This window comes from Manis javanica, chromosome 2, assembly GCF_040802235.1.
Source record: "Manis javanica isolate MJ-LG chromosome 2, MJ_LKY, whole genome shotgun sequence".
Taxonomy (NCBI): Eukaryota; Metazoa; Chordata; class Mammalia; order Pholidota; family Manidae; genus Manis; species Manis javanica.
This window is the reverse complement of record NC_133157.1, coordinates 184,884,317-184,900,594: the sequence shown is the minus strand read 5'-3', so window position 1 is coordinate 184,900,594 and position 16,278 is coordinate 184,884,317. Positions and strand designations below refer to the sequence as shown.

Genomic DNA, 16,278 nt, shown 5'->3' with positions numbered 1-16,278 from the left:
GTCTTTGGGTTTGAGGTGAGTCACTTGTAAGCAGCATATAGATGGGCCTTGCTTTTTTATCCACTCTGTTACTCTGTGTCTTTTGTTGGTACATTCAGTCCATTTACATTTAAGGTGATTATCTATAGATATGTACTTATTGCCATTGCAGGCTTTGGATTTGTGGTTACCGTAGGTTCAAGGGTAACTTCTTTACTATCTAACTGTCTAACTTTAACTCTCTTATTACGCTGTAGTTAACACAGTCTGATGATTCTTTATTTCTCTCCCTTCTTATTCTTCCTCCGCCTTATTCTTTATATGTTAGGTGTTTTATTCTGTACTCTTTTGTGTTTCCTTTGACTGTTTTTGTGGATAGTTGATTTTATTTTTTGCCTTTAGTTAGTATTTGGTTAGTCTGTGTTCTTTGCTGTGATTTTATTTTCTCTGGTGACATCTGTTTAGCCTTAGGAGTACTTCCATCTAGAGCAGTCCCTTTAAAATACCCTGTAGAGTGGTTTGTGGGTGGCAGATTTCCTCAACTTTTGCTTATCTGGAAATTGTTTAATCCCTCCTTCAAATTTAAATGATAATCTTGCTGGATACAGTGTTCTTGTTTCGAGGCCCTTCTGTTTCATTGCATTATATATATCATGCCCTTCTCTTCTGGCCTGTAAGGTTTCTGTTAAGAAGTCTGATGATAGCCTGATGGGTTTTCCTTTGTAGGTGATCTTTTTCTCTTTCCGGCTGCCTTTAATACTCTGTCCTTGTCTTTGATCTTTGACATTTTAATTATTATATGTATTGGTGTTGTCCTCCTTGGGTCCCTTGTGTTGGGAGATCTGTGGGCTTCCATTGTCTGAGAAACTATTTCCTTCCCCAGGAAGTTTTCAGCAGTTATTTTTTCAGATACATTTTCTATTCCTTTTTCTCTCTCTTCTTCTCATACTCCTATTATGCAAATATTGTTCCATTTGGATTGGTCACACAGTTCTCTTAATATTCTTTCATTCCTAGAGATCCTTTTATCTCTCTCTGCGTCAGCTTCTATGCGTTCCTGTTCTCTGATTTCTCTCCATCAGCTGTCTCCTGCACCTCATCTAGTCTGCTCTTAAGTCCTTCCATTGATTGTTTCATTTCTGTTACTTCCCTCCGGACTTCATCCCTTAGCTTTTGCATGTTTCTCTGCAGCTCCATCAGCATGGTTATGACTTTTATTTTGAATTATTTTTCAGGAAGATTGGTTATATCTATCTCACCAGTCCCTCTCTCTGGCATTGTTTGAGTAAATTTTGACTGGACCACATTCTTCTGCCTTTTCATGGCGATAGAAGTGATTACCGGCAAGTGGCGCATGTGATAACTGGGAGAACAGAGTCCCTTCCTGCTTGCTGGTCGCCTTGTCCTTCTCTGCTTCCTGTTGCCATTACTCGCACAAAGGGAGCTGTCTTTGGGTTAATCCCCTGAGCTGTATGGGAGGTGCGGCCCTCCTGATGGCCTATGGTACCACCAGGGTCGCAGGCGCATGTTGGCATGTGTTCTCCTGCAAGAACAGTGCCCCTTAGTGCCTTCTGGACTGTATGCTGGATTCCTCTCTTCTGAGCAGCTGTGTACTGGCAGCAGCCTCTGTATCTGTCCCGGTTAATTGCGTTCTTGGAGAAGACTCTGTGTGGTTGCTGTGGGTGGGGCTGTTTCCATCTGGTCCACAGCAGTAGTGGGTCAGCCAGTTTGTTTGCAGTGCTGGTGGGGGATAATGAATGGCAGGCTGCTTATCGCCATGAGGGGCTTCGGAGCTGCGTTGTTGCCTGGGGGGCGGTGCACCTGAAGTCTTTTAAAATTCCCAGCCTGCTGTGCTGAGTGTGCCAGGATAATTTTGTCCACCTGTTAAGCCCTTGCTCCTTTAAGACTTTTAAAGCACCTGCTTTTCTTTTGTCCCAAGGGAGCCAGCTGTGGGGACCCGCTTGCAGTCTCAGCCTCGAATTTTACTTTTTCATTTCTCTAATATCCAGCACACCATGCAATGTGTGTCTGTGCTCCTGGTGCAGATTACTAGGGCTGGTTCTTTAGCAGTCGTGTGCTTCCACTCCCTCCCCACTCTGATTCTTGTCCTCCCACCAGTGAGCTGGAGTTGGGGGAGTGCTTGGGTCCTGCTGGGTCACAGTTTTGTATCTTACCGTTTTCATGAGATGCTGAGTTGTCACAGATATAGGTGTAGCCTGGCTGTTGTACTGTATCTTCTGGTCTCTTCTTTTAGGAATAGTTGTATTTGCTGTATTTTTAAAATATATATGATTTTGGGAGAAGATTCCCACCACCTTACTCATGCTGCCATCTTGAGCGACCCCCCTTCTCGGTTTTTATATATATAATTTATTTTGTATTTAATCCAGTAGACATCATATTTGTCATTGTAGACCTATTATGAACAAACAGAACTTTTTAAAAAATAGAATATGTACTTGCCAAGGAGATATGACAATGAAATAACAAGACTGATACTTTCTTGTGGTTATGGAGTATTATCATCACTTAAGTGACCTTTTGTCATTTTAAGAGATACTCATTTGTTATTTGCTCATCATGTTTGTGTTCATGACACCATCTTGGCCCTGTGTTTTATTAAATATGGAAATCATAAATATTTAAATTCTACCTTAAAAACCTTATGAAATAGTTGAAGGTAATCAGGGAAGAAGTAAACAGTACAATTTTTTCTGAGTTATAGAAGTTAAGTACAATTTGGTTAGGAGAGAAAAGGTAGTGACATTTCATATAAGGGGAGTGGGTTGAGTAAGACATGGAGAGCAGGGTTGGTTAAGACAAGCCATGGATGATGTCAAGATAGAATTTTTTTTTCATTTTCTGAGTTTATTTTTGATACCCTGATAGTGACTAGAGAAGTTTCATGAAGGCATCTCCAGGCAGATGATGGTACTGAAGCTGAGATAAATCAGAAGACCTGAATTTGACCCCTAACCGTTCCATTTACTAACTATGCAATATTCTTTCCACCTGAACTTCAGTTTTCTTATCCATCAAAGTTAATAATACCCATTCCATAAGGCAAAGAGGTTTAAAACAAGACACAGACAGAAAGTAAGTTCTAATGTGTGGTGGTATTATTATATACAACATATTTTTCCTTTTTCGAACTTGAAATCCATCTATTTGTTTTAAAATTCAAATAATATTTTTGGCTTAATGGTGTGTGCATTTCTACAACAACATATTATGAATTCCAGATTCATACAGTTGATAGTTTACTTTAAAAAGTTGAGTTCAAAAGAATAGTACTTTATTTTTATTTTTCATTATAGAATGATGTCAGCTTTTTGCAAAAGTAAGTAAAGTTCCTGAATCACTGAAACTTTACTTCACACATTTTGTCAACTGTTCATATTGGCAGAATTTCTGTGTTACTAGTTTTTTTTAGTGGTTTAGGGTGGAGTCTTACAAATCCAAGTTAGTTTACTGATTTATCAGTGTTGATGCAAATAAACAGTTTGATTAGAAACTCTTTGTAATGGGTGAGCCATATAATTTTAATTACATATATCAGTTAAAATAATTAGGTTTAGTTCTTAATACTCTGAGGCTCTGGTTTTCCATCTGCAAAGTTAGAAAAATGAAAAAACGTGTATGGGTAAAACTTGTAAATTGTAATCATCGAGAAGGTAAAAGAGGGATGGATATGCCCACTCTTCCAGGGTGGTGAAATGAAATACTGGCTGTATCTGTAGACTGGCTGTATCTGTAGACTCTGCTGTTACGTAAGGCCTCTTGTTAATATGTTTCAGATGCTTGAAAGATGGCTTCCTGTCTTTTTAAGGTGAATTCTGTATTAGCCTATAGTCTGTCAGAATGTCCCAAAGATTCCCTCTAAACTGGTGAAAATTGACTCAGCTGTTTTCAAGAGATTTAACAGAGAGAAATAATGTATATAGGTTTTTAATTATTGGTTTTATGATACATGTTTCTTCTTCAGACATATCACATTGGTACAGACCATATCTATCTTGTCCATGGTGATAATCTCAGGATTTAGTATATGCTGGGCTAGATTTCAACTCTGAAATTAGGCCAAAGTCCGCTCGATAGAGGCATTCCAAGTACTTTCCAGTCAAGTGCTTACATATATCTTCATAGATTATTTCTACAGAAGGGTAGTCATTAAGTTATGTTAACTGCTAAGGCTCTCGTCATATCTATGCCATAGGTTGTTAAAGGGAACCTCACCTCAACCCTAAAAGTTGGCAGTGACTATAAAGTGATCTTCTTTGTTTTTGTTTTTCATTTCTGGAATTTTAGTAACTAATGTAGTGAAAAACAAGGAGCCTTGTTTTGGAGATCAAGCCTGTAGAATTTTGTTTTTAAGCGAGAATGTTGAGCAAAGTCTATTTAGTATTAGTGGTTCTTAACCAAAGCATGCAACTAAATTATACTGAGGAACATTTTCAAAATATACAAACTCTGGATCCCATTCTCATTTTGATTGGCTAATTCTAGGGTAGAATATGTTTTCTGATGTCTGCGGGGTTCAGTTAGGCTTTTTTTCCCAACTATAATAATAGATGCTATGATATAATTTAAACTGTGCAGAAGGCAGAAAGTAAATGAAGATCGTACTTCCCAAGATAACCAGTGTTAATGGTTTCTTGACATTTTTCCAGAAACTCTGTGTGTGTGTGTAAGGCTATGTGCCTATGTGGGTGTGTTTTGTCCACAAATGTGCTCATACTATACATACTACTTTGCAGTTATTACTGCTCACTCAGCAATATATACAGTGATATTTCCATGTCATCACACGTAAATTGTAGTTGGAATCATTTATTTTTACTCCTGTTGGATGCTTAAGTTATTTTCAGGTTTTCTGTGGGTTTTTGAGCTTGTTTTGTTTGCTTCTATCAACCAGGCTGCAGTGAATTGCCTTGCACAATATGTCTTTGTACACCTCTACCCTTATGTTTTCTGAAGGGTAAATTTTACATGTAGGATTACTGGTCAAAGAATATTTTGATTTTGAAGTTTAATAGGTGATGAGAAATGGGTTCCCCAAAATTGTGCTAATTTGCACTCCTCCTAACAGTATGTGAGATGCTTCTTTCATTACACACTTACCAACCCATTACAGCCTTTTTCAATCTCGTGTGCATGAAGAGGTGATCTAATGCTTGAATTTTCGTTTCTTTAGTTCTGATTGTTGTTGAACACTGTTTCCTGGCTTTCTTATTTTTGTATTCTTTTTCTCTAGACTTCCTCCTTGTATCTTTACTCATTTTGCAACTAGGTTGTACATCTTTTTCTGTTAATGTGTAAAAGCTGTTTGTAGTAAAGAAATTTGTTAAACATGTTTTCCTAATTTATGTCTCTCTACTTTATAATATTTTTTACCATATAGGAATATTGAATTTTTAGTATTCAAATTTGTTTTCTGTTGAGGCATATTTGTACATATTTGCACAATATTTTAGAAAGGCTTCTTATGTATGATAACCATATGTTCCACTTTGCCCCTGTTACCTTGTTTAAATATTAATAGTAACTCCATTCACTCTTAAATATTCTTATTTGAATAATAAATTATATGGTTATCAAATTTAAAGACAATATGAATAAAATGTTAGTAAAACCTACTATTACACTGTGTTTTCCTCAGAATTAAGGAAGAATGCTACAAATAAAAAGAAAATATAAACTGATGGACATGAATAAAGTTTGCCTTAGTGAAATGTTTTTCTAGATTTTTTGTTGGGAAATCAATATGACTTTCTCAAGGATGTGTGTGCAGAATATATCATCTCAGGAAGCTTTTTTTTTTTTTAACCTTTAATTGTGGTCTAACAGTCATACTGAAAAGTACATTAATTATTAGTTTATAAGTCCATGATTTATCACAAGGTAAACATGCCTTTGTAATTACTGTATGTCTCAGAGTTCTTTGTTCCTTCTCCCAAAAGGTAGCTACAATCCTGACTTCTAACATCATAGCTGATTTATGTTCTTGAACTTAATTTTAATGGAATTATACAGCACATACTCTTTTGTGTAAAATTCACTTTTGTGTATAGCAGTTTTGTTCATTTGCATTGCTTTCTAGTACACTAGAGTGTGAATATACTACAACTTATTCTACTATTGATGAAAATATGGGTTGTGTCTGGTATTTTGGCTTATTATAACTAATGTTATGAATATTGTAGGTATATCTTTTGATGAACGTGTGCATTCATTTCTCTTGTGTACTCATTTCTAGGAGTATAATTGGGTAGCAGATTATCTGTTGTTAGACAGTTTTCCATAGTAGTTTTGTACCATTTTACACTCCCACCAGCAGTCCACATCTTTGTTAACACTTGGAAATGTCTGTCTGAATTTTAGCCATCATGCTGGATGTGTAGTGGTCTCTCAATATGAATTTATTGTGCATTTTCCTGATGATGAATTATGTTGAACATTTTTCATATTCTTTTGTGAAGTGCCTGTTAATTCTCTTGCCTTTTTTTCTATTGGATTGTCTGCTTTGTCTTACTAATTTGCAAGTGTTCTGTCTGTATTCTGGGTACTGGTCCTTTATTAGTTGTATGTGGCAAATGTCTTCTTCCATTCCCTTAATAGTGTCTCTTGATTTTATTGTAGGTCAATTTATGAGTCATTTCTTTTACAGTTAGTACTTTTGTATATTCTGTTTAAGAAATTTTTCACTGAAATATTCTTTACTGACTCCTGGGTGCTTTGTGATTTTGCTTTTCACATTAAGTCTGTGAACCATCTGAAACTGATTTTTATGTATAGTCAGGGTCCTTTTCTCTTTTCAGATGGTAATGAATAAAACAGTACTATGTTGTTTATTTGTTTTGTTTTTGAAAAGGGCATGCTTAGTGCTCAGCAATATCAACTTTGACAGAAGTACCCATATATAAGTGGGACTTTTCTTCTGGACTGTGTTCTACTCCATTGGTCTTTGTATCCATCATTGTGATGTACCTACCACACCATCTTCTTAATTACTGTAATTTTATAATTTATTGTGTCTGGCAATATAAGAGCACCCCTCTCATACACAGTGTTCTTCAAGTTTGTGTAAGCTGTACTTAGCCATTAGTATTGCATGTACATTTTATTGTTGATTTAAAAAGAAAAAACTTCTAAAGGCAATGGGGAATTATTGAGGGCGAGTGATAATGATCAAAAGTTTTGGGTAAAATTTTAATAATGATAAGGTCGACCCAAATCTAGAGTCCTTTGTTAAGTTTAGAGAATGTCCTTGTTATTTCAGCATTGGTTTTATATTCTTATATTCTCTTGTAGATAATTGGCCTTATTTAAAAAAAAACATGATGAAATAGCATATTGAAATTTCATAGTAAGTTTGTAAGTTCTTTTAAAAAAATTGCAGACTAAAAATACAGATTAATGATCTTGCTGTTTTTATTTTTCAGAACATCTCTGATAAGAGTCTTCTGTTAATTAAACTTTTTCAAGAATTCTGTGAAGGAACCAAGTAGGATTACATCATGTCTTAATCTGAATGAAAGAATAAGAGATAGGCTTTCTCCCTAAATATCATGAAGGGCTGTGTGTAAACACAGACCCTGAGTCAATTCTAATGAGCATTATAGACATGAGTTTACATCGGCAAATGGGTTCAGATCGAGATCTTCAGTCTTCTGCTTCATCTGTGAGTTTGCCTTCCGTCAAAAAGGCACCCAAAAAAAGAAGAATTTCAATAGGCTCTCTGTTTCGAAGGAAAAAGGATAACAAGCGTAAATCAAGGGAGCTAAATGGGGGAGTGGATGGAATTGCAAGTATTGAAACTATACATTCTGAAATGTGTACTGATAAGAACTCCATTTTCTCTACAAATACCTCCTCTGATAATGGATTGACTTCAATCAGCAAACAAATTGGAGACTTTATAGAGTGCCCTTTGTGCCTTTTGCGACATTCTAAGGACAGATTTCCTGAGATAATGACTTGTCATCACAGATCTTGTGTGGATTGCTTACGCCAATATCTAAGGATTGAAATTTCTGAAAGTAGAGTTAATATCAGTTGCCCAGAGTGTACTGAACGGTTTAATCCCCATGATATTCGCTTGATATTAAGTGATGATGTCTTGATGGAAAAATATGAAGAATTTATGCTTAGACGGTGGCTCGTTGCAGATCCGGATTGTAGGTGGTGTCCAGCTCCAGACTGTGGGTAAGAAGATTTTGTTTGATTTTTCTGGAGTTAATTGTTTCCCTGTGGATAAAATAAGAATCACTATTACTCAAGAGAAAAATCTTAACATGCCAGATAATTCACTCATTCAAAAGGCAAACATATATTGAACACACACCGTAAGTCTGGTGCAATGCTACATCCTAATGGCAGGAATTTTTTTTTAATACAGTCTTTTTTTATTCTTTTTATTTTTATATCATTAATATACAATCATATGAGCAACATTGTGGTTACTAGATTCCCCCCATTATCAAGTCCCCACCACATACCCCATTACAGTCACTGTCCATCAGCATAGTAAGATGCTATAGAGTCACTTACCTGTCTTCTCTGTGCGATACTGCCTTCTCCATGCCACCACCACCCCCACCTACATTATGTGTGCTAATCGTAATGCCCCTATTCCCCTTCTCCCTTCCCACCCACCCTTCCCAGTCCCTTTCCCTTTGGTAACTGTTAGTCCATTCTTCGGTTCTGTGAGTCTGCTGCTGCTTTATTCCTTCAGTTTTTTATGGCAGGAATCTTACCTCATTCAATTTTATATTGTCTCTGCATCACATAATTCATTTAAGATCATTTTCAGAAGAAAAGGATAAGGTGGCTGAATACAGGATCTAGTTGTGGGCAAAACTGATTTTCCCCATCCACTTGGAGAACTTTTAGTATAATGAAATGATAGGAAGTTTTGTTTGTTTTTGCCAGGGAGGTCATAAATTACCCTTTTGAAAAGCACTTTAATACGTGCCACAGTATGTGTTCATGTTTGTACACATAAGTATAGTTGACCCATGAACAACATGGGTTGGAACTACACAGGTTGGCTTATATGTGAATTTTTTAACAAACATTGGAAAATTTTTTTGAGATTAGTGAAAATTTGAAAAAACAGTGGCTTTTCTCTAGACTTATTGTTAGAATATAGTACACAGTACATATACAAAATATGTTATAACTGTTTATGTTCTTGGTAAGCCTTCCAGTCAACAGTAGGCTATTATACAGTTAAGTTTTTAGGGAGTAAAAAGTTATACACAGATTTTCAATTGTGTAAGGGGGTCCATGCCCTAACCCCCGCATTGTTCAAGGGTCAACTGTTCTTTGCTAGTCTTAACATCTAGAGGTCATTCGTCTCATGTTTTTGAATTACAAATACCATTTTCCCAAAATATAAATAATTTTGCTTATATATTTTATTATTATGTTAACAGCAACGTCTGTTTATAGGGTGTTTACTATGTACAGTTGTCAGAAATAGGAAGAAATAGTTATAAGCTCTTAGAGAAAAACAAAAGCCATTCTGAATGTGATTTAGCTTACCATTACTAAGCCAAAGATGATCTATAAATAAGAGTTTGGGGAAACCCAGAATTTTCAAGATTATCTGGATATAATCAAAGGCAAGGCTGAAATACAAACTTAATTTATCAAATGAAATTCAGGACTCATTGTCTGAACCAAATCCATTATTAAGAAGCTTGTTGAGTAACAAATTTTTGGATTATGTCTAGTCTATATTCCATAATATTAAATGAGAAAAGTAATGTTTCCTGCCTGTATATATTTCAACTGGTTTTCCCAGGTATCCCTAGAACTTAACTGTCCACCAAGGATTTCTGTGTAATATAAAACATTAAAATTATTACCTAATTATTTGACATTTTATGAATTCATTAGTTGAGTGAAGGACTCAGAGATACTACTTAGTATCAAATTGGAATTTCACTCTCCTGTACTGTAGGGAGCTTGTACTGAAACACATAACATAACAAAATAATATGTTACAGATCCTGGAGTGTGGCAGAAGCAAGCCCTGGAACCCATGAAAGGCTAAACTCTCAATAAAAAGTTGGAATGAAATTAGGGATAATGAGCAATACCTTTAAATAATTTGAGGAAGAGACAGTATCCTGTCAGAAAAAAGCTTAGAAGCAATTGTATCATTCCTCATCCCATGGACCCCTGCACAACATTTCACTGGTGCAGGAATACATACATTCATTAGAAGAGATTTCAAGTTGGATAGCCAATTTTAGGTTAAAAAAGTGTGGGGGTGGGCTTTTGTAAATCAGCAAATACATGTATAGTGAGAAATAATGCCTACGTAGGCATACCTTGCTTTATTGTACTTCACAGATACTGTGTTTTTTACAAATGGAAGGTTTGTGGCAACGCTGTATCAAGTCTACCAGTGCCATTTTTCCAACAGCATTTGCTTACTTGATATCTCTTTATCACATTTTGGTAATTCTTGAAATATTTCACAGTTATTCATTATTATTATATTTGCTGCTGTAATCGTGATGAATGATTACAAATAGCTGAAAGCTCAAATGATCATTAACATTTTTTAGCAATAAAGAATTTTTAAATTAAGTTTACTTTTTTTTTTAGAGATAATGCTGTTGTACATCTAATAGTCTATAGTGTAGTATAAACATAACTTATATGCACTGGGAAACCAGAAAATTAATGTGACTTGCTTTATTGTTTTACCACTTTATTGTGGTGGCCTGGAACTGAATGCATAACATCTTCAAGGTAAGCCAGTATTCTCTTGTGCTGGGTTGATTGATTGTGTCATCATAATGATAATATCAATACTGTCAACTAAATAGAATACAGTAGATAGGGCTGATCCTAGTTTGTATAAGAACTTGATATTTTAAGGGAAGCATGCCAAACTAAGTAGGAAAGGATTATTTAACGTACAGAATTGAGGGGGAAAATTAGATTGTCACCACACATGAACACCTCAAAAAAGAAAATGGAAACAGATTACAGTGGGAATATAACTAAGAGGAGAAAAACTAAAAGAAATAAAGATGAATGATTAATTCACCTATTGCTGTATTATTTATTAGAAATCATTTTAATAAATTTGTAACATAGGAGAAATTCTATTACTTCTAACACATCCTATAGTTAGAAGATCCACTCCTAACTAAACACCTTAGAGAAACTCTTGGGTGCCAAGAAACATCTAGTTTGGAGACATGTTTAAGAATGTTCATAATAGCAAACAAGAAAAAAAATGTTCATTAACAGTAAAATGGATAAATTTAATTTCATGGTTACCTCTTGAGAGGAAGAGGAGGGAATGTGAACTTCAAGGGGCATTCAAGGAACTTCTAAAGCTACTGATAAATAAGGTAACCGCAGTTTATGATTTACCCAGTACAGTTCCACTTCATGTTTATTGTTCTGGTGTTTTTAATAGCATTACCTTTCTTTCTCAAGTGTTCTAGTTTAGGTTGTGAGTGAACTGCTCACTCTACTAATACTGTTCTTGTGTGATAGATACAGGGTTATTCATTTTTTTATTCTTTATAAATCCTTTTATATATATGACATTTCTTAGTAAAATGTAAAAAATTTTTGGAAATTGATATTTTGGATATTTTGCATACTTTAATTTCATTGAGACATTGTTAAAAAGTAAAATGGCTTAGTATTCTAAATATACTGGAGAAGATAAATATTAATTCAAATATAAAATATCATGAAATAATAGAAACACCTACTTTAATCGATTATTTTTATGAAAACAACCACTTGATTGTTATATAAATTTAACAGAGAATTGGTCTGGATTAGTTTGGCTATAAATTAATTCTTGGTTTTGGTGGTTATCAGTAGTCTTATCCACAAGGGACAAAGAAAACATGACATGGAGATGAATTATTTTTATTTTATTACTATGTATTTTCATTTATATTTATGTTGACTGTCTAGATTGTTAAGAGTATATTTAATGTACTTGATTATGTCATAGGTTTTATGGATGTGTTATGTATAAAATATCACCCAGTAACAAAATTTATATGTATACTTTGAATACAGAATACTATATAAAGCCTCATATATAGGCCTGATTTTAAATCTCTGTCCTATTATGTTGTAAGGATTAAGTAGATCTTTAATGTTATTATACTATCATAATTCCTAGCACACAGTAATAAGCTTTTCATAGTTTTGTCATTCCTCATCTCCATTTCTAAAGTTTTACTTGTATTTTTAAAAATCAGACATTCAAGTATTTAACACACCTATGGGCCAGGTTCTGGAAATTTAATAATGAACAAAACATGAAAACCTCTACCCTCTAGGAACTTACTAAATTTTTGGATCCACAAAAGGACGTTTTTTTATTTAAACTCCATTTATTTAAATTTGGCAAAAGGAATACTGGTAAATATCTGACTGACAGTTATTCATAAAATGCTTAACCAGTAGTACTAGGATGATAGGCTTGTATTTAGCCCCTTTAATTTACAACACCATTGAAAGGCTTTTTCTCCAAAAATGCTAAGTGTGAAATTATGAATTTTTCCTTTTACATTTGATGTTTATCAATATGACCATTTTCTATGTCTGATAACAGTTTTACTTCAACGATTAGTTTAACATTTAAGAAATGCTCTCCTTCCCTCAGAGTAGAAAGAAAACCTGACCTGGTTCTATTTGAGATCTCTCAGGGTTTCTAACCTAATATTCTTACCACTCCTCTGAAGGTCAGGGCAGATTAAGCTTGTTTAAAAGACAGTATTTAAAAAAAAAAACAAAGAACACCTTGAGAAAGGGTGTAGGAGGCCAAACCTGTGTGCTGTGATTTAACCAGGTTGACGTTAGCTATATTGCCTCTAGAACATGCCAGTCTACACAGGTTCAGAGAAAAAGCGGACCATGGCTGGGGAGAATAACTGGGGTGAGGGACATGGAAGAAGGGAAGTCTAGAACCTGCCTTGGATAAAAAAATATCTAATTACCTTCTGCCTAGGAAGCCTAGTCTGTACATTGTCTAGGCAGAAAGCAAAAAGTTAAGACTTCTCTTCTGTCAACACAAATTATCCCTGTCATCTTATGTGAGTGCTTCTGACTTTGCTGGGGAGCTTTGAATATATAGGAACATTTATTATATTATAATAATAATTAATGATTTAATGTCTGTGAGCCCCTCAAAGGTCAGGTATTCCTTTTTTCTTTGTAACTACAGGTTAACCCCATGCTCAATCAAGAATTGTTGAATGAACCAATTTGATTATATACCATTAACATAAATAAATCATATATCTAAGAAATTGTTGATAAAAACGATTTTAAAGCAGTGTGGGCAAATGTAATCAGGCTAATGTAGCTTTAAGCTGATTTGGTGACAGTGAAATGGCTCTAAGTAATAACTTGTTCTGGTGAAGGATACTGTTCATAATGGATTAAGAAAATGAGACCATTGATTAGGGATTAAATATGTATTTTTAGAATTCTACTTAATATCCATCTGACTCTCATTCTCACCCTACAAAGAAGGGTTTTAGCCATAACTTGACCATCTTTTGATATACTAGAAATGCTTTGTAGGCTTACCTTTTAGAAATTTTACAGAGAACAGATACAACTTTGATTTTCTTGGGAGGAAACACATTTGACTTAGAAAAAAGCAGATTTTGTGTATAGGGAGCCATAATGAGTAAACTGTGTTTCAGGGGAAGTTGTAATTCATAACTAGGGATAAATTATATGTGTTAACATAGACATTCATTAAAGTTAATAGCTTGATCTGAGAGTTTGCCTAATCTTAATCTAAATCTATTTTAACACCAAGTAATTAAGTATATACTACTGCTATACCAAACATTGTTAATTGATACCAAGATTTTGAGTGGAGTTTTAGGGAATCGATAAAAGTAACATTTTCCCCTTCACACCCTCATTCAGAACCAAGTTGATAATATAAGACAGGGAACGAGTCAGCATTCTCTTATTAATTAGTTGACCAAAGAATGTGGATTTAAATACTCAGCCAAAATGGCTTGCTAACACTCCACCCTTCAATTAGATAGACTTCTTCAAATAGCCTGGGCAGTTCTGCGTAACTGTAGGTCTTCCCTGAAGCATGTAGTGGAAAGCAGAATAGATTGCATCCTAAGTAGCAAAGAAGATCCATAAAGAGAGAAATAGGAGATGAGCCTCGCTTTGACTAGACCTTCTCCCAAATATATTAATTGAGTAAGTCACTGCTGTCCTATCAGAGTAATACTCACATCTTGCGAGTGGAAACATGAGCCTATTGATTTTGATAAAAAACTTGACTTTTCTCCTTAACTGGGTCAAATAACTTCGGTATTTCTGATTTTATTTTCTTTGTTCTTGAGAGGTTGTCTTAAAGCTTTTGAAAAAAAAGTAATCTTGAATTTCTGGATAATTTTCATTCTTTTTTCTCATTAAAATTTTTATTGGGACTGTTGTATCTTTCTTCAGATTATGTTTCATATTAGGTATAGTTTGTTCTTGTTCCTTTATAAGGAATTTAGGCAGAATATACTGCCTAGCTAATATCCCTACTTCCTTAGTGTTGTCCATAGTATAATTCGTGGAATTCTAGTACTCTGAAACTGAGGAAATAAGTGTCATGGCCATATAAATTCTGTAGGTAGTGAATACTATATATGGAACATTGGTATGTTAAAAATGTTTTAGCAAATCCTAGTTATATATCCTCTGTGTAATATAATTAAAACACTTTAATTTTGCCTAGCATTTCCCTAATTTGACCATTGAGTACTTTCAGTGTGGATCATTTATTGATAATTCAGTGAACAGAAAACACTTTTGGAAAGACTGTCCTATTTCAGCCCCTTCCTTTCTTCCCCTTCCTACTCCTCTTCTGCTAGGTAGGAAGGTTTGAACATTTCAAGTAACTAGTGACCTTCAGCTGAAGAAAAGAGACAAAGTAAGACAAGTTACATACATAGTTAATCATAGAAAGAAATTAAGCTATCTTCTAAACCAAGATTTAGGTACTGTTTAAGCCAGAGATGTTTAGGTAGTTAACCAGTATTACTTGGTTATCTGACTTTCTGCTGAGCCTGTTCTTTTTCTCAAATAACAGTGTACCAGAGCAGAGAGACTCCTGACATTTTTCTTTAAAGCAAATATTTTGTCTTTTAGTTTTACCATTTTCTTCTATTATAATTTGAAAGCTATTTTCCAATTTAAAGTAAGTTTGGCTTCCACACAGTGAAATTCATCTTCAAGAGGCATAACATTCTGTTTTCAGAATATGTGAATGCTAGGTACATTTAATCCTTCATAAAGAATGTGCCTAACATAGTTATCATTAGGAATGAATGTGTATATGAACACAGAACACTTACATAGTTAGTAGTCATTAATTTTTAGCATAAGAAAATACTAGTAGACAAACTTTTGCAGTCATCAAGATACACATTCGTGAAAATATTTGGGTAGTATTATTAAAGATAATCCTGTCTTTGGAATTTGCATAGATTAAATGGGTCTTGAATGTTTAGTTCTGGGTTAGGGCATCTTACCTTTTCAACTAATACTGAGTAGCGTAAAACAAGTTTGTTATAGTTTATCTCTCACAATGAGTACATGGATATGCTGTGGACTAATTCTTTCCCTTTCTCCCACTTTTCCCCCACCTCTCTCTCTACACACACACACACAGACACACACATTGTCTGATTTAAATATTACAACTCTGTTATTATATCCTAATTTTTGAGATGCATTAAGACCTACATTTTTATTAAATGCCAAGTTACCAGATGTTAGATCACTATTCCTCTGAGGCCAAAGTATCACCTATCAAAGTGGTGAATTTCTGTGATATGAGGATAAATGTAAAATTTTACTTTAAAAAATAATTTTTTAAAATTAGCAATCAAATTTTAAATGTTTGACATCATAATGCAGGAATAATAATACTCTATGTGTCAACTGTTAGTTTGCTCCTGACAAATATACTGCATATTTAAAAAATTCTAAATAGATACTCAGTAAGTATCTATTTAGCTCCCTCAGTCTTCTTGAACAAGCTTAAATCTCTAGACTAAAAACTGTAAGGACTTTTCATCTGAAGGCAATTTCTGAAGCTGTTTTGAGGTTTGATTATTGAGAAGAAAATGTGTTTTGAGTCCTCAGTTTTCTCTTGATATTCTTGCCATATCCCATCATGTTTTGTGGATGTTGTGTCAGTTTGGAACTTCTCTTCATGAAATTTTGCAGTGGCAAAGTTGATGTTCTGCTGTTAATTCTTCTTGTGAAGAT

The 16,278-nt window shown here is 34.5% G+C and overlaps 1 protein-coding gene across 3 annotated transcripts in view; it reads left to right on the top strand.

Annotated features, from left to right (window-relative positions):
- The window catches only part of RNF19A (ring finger protein 19A, RBR E3 ubiquitin protein ligase), a 62,327-nt gene that overhangs the window by 26,579 nt on the left and 19,470 nt on the right, over positions 1-16,278 (top strand). For all 3 annotated transcript variants that reach the window (XM_036995365.2, XM_017659455.3, XM_073229893.1), the window contains one exon: positions 7,422-8,184. In XM_036995365.2, coding sequence (XP_036851260.2) covers positions 7,589-8,184 — 596 coding nt within the window. In that variant the 5' untranslated portion in view covers positions 7,422-7,588. The remainder of the gene's footprint in view (positions 1-7,421; positions 8,185-16,278) is intronic.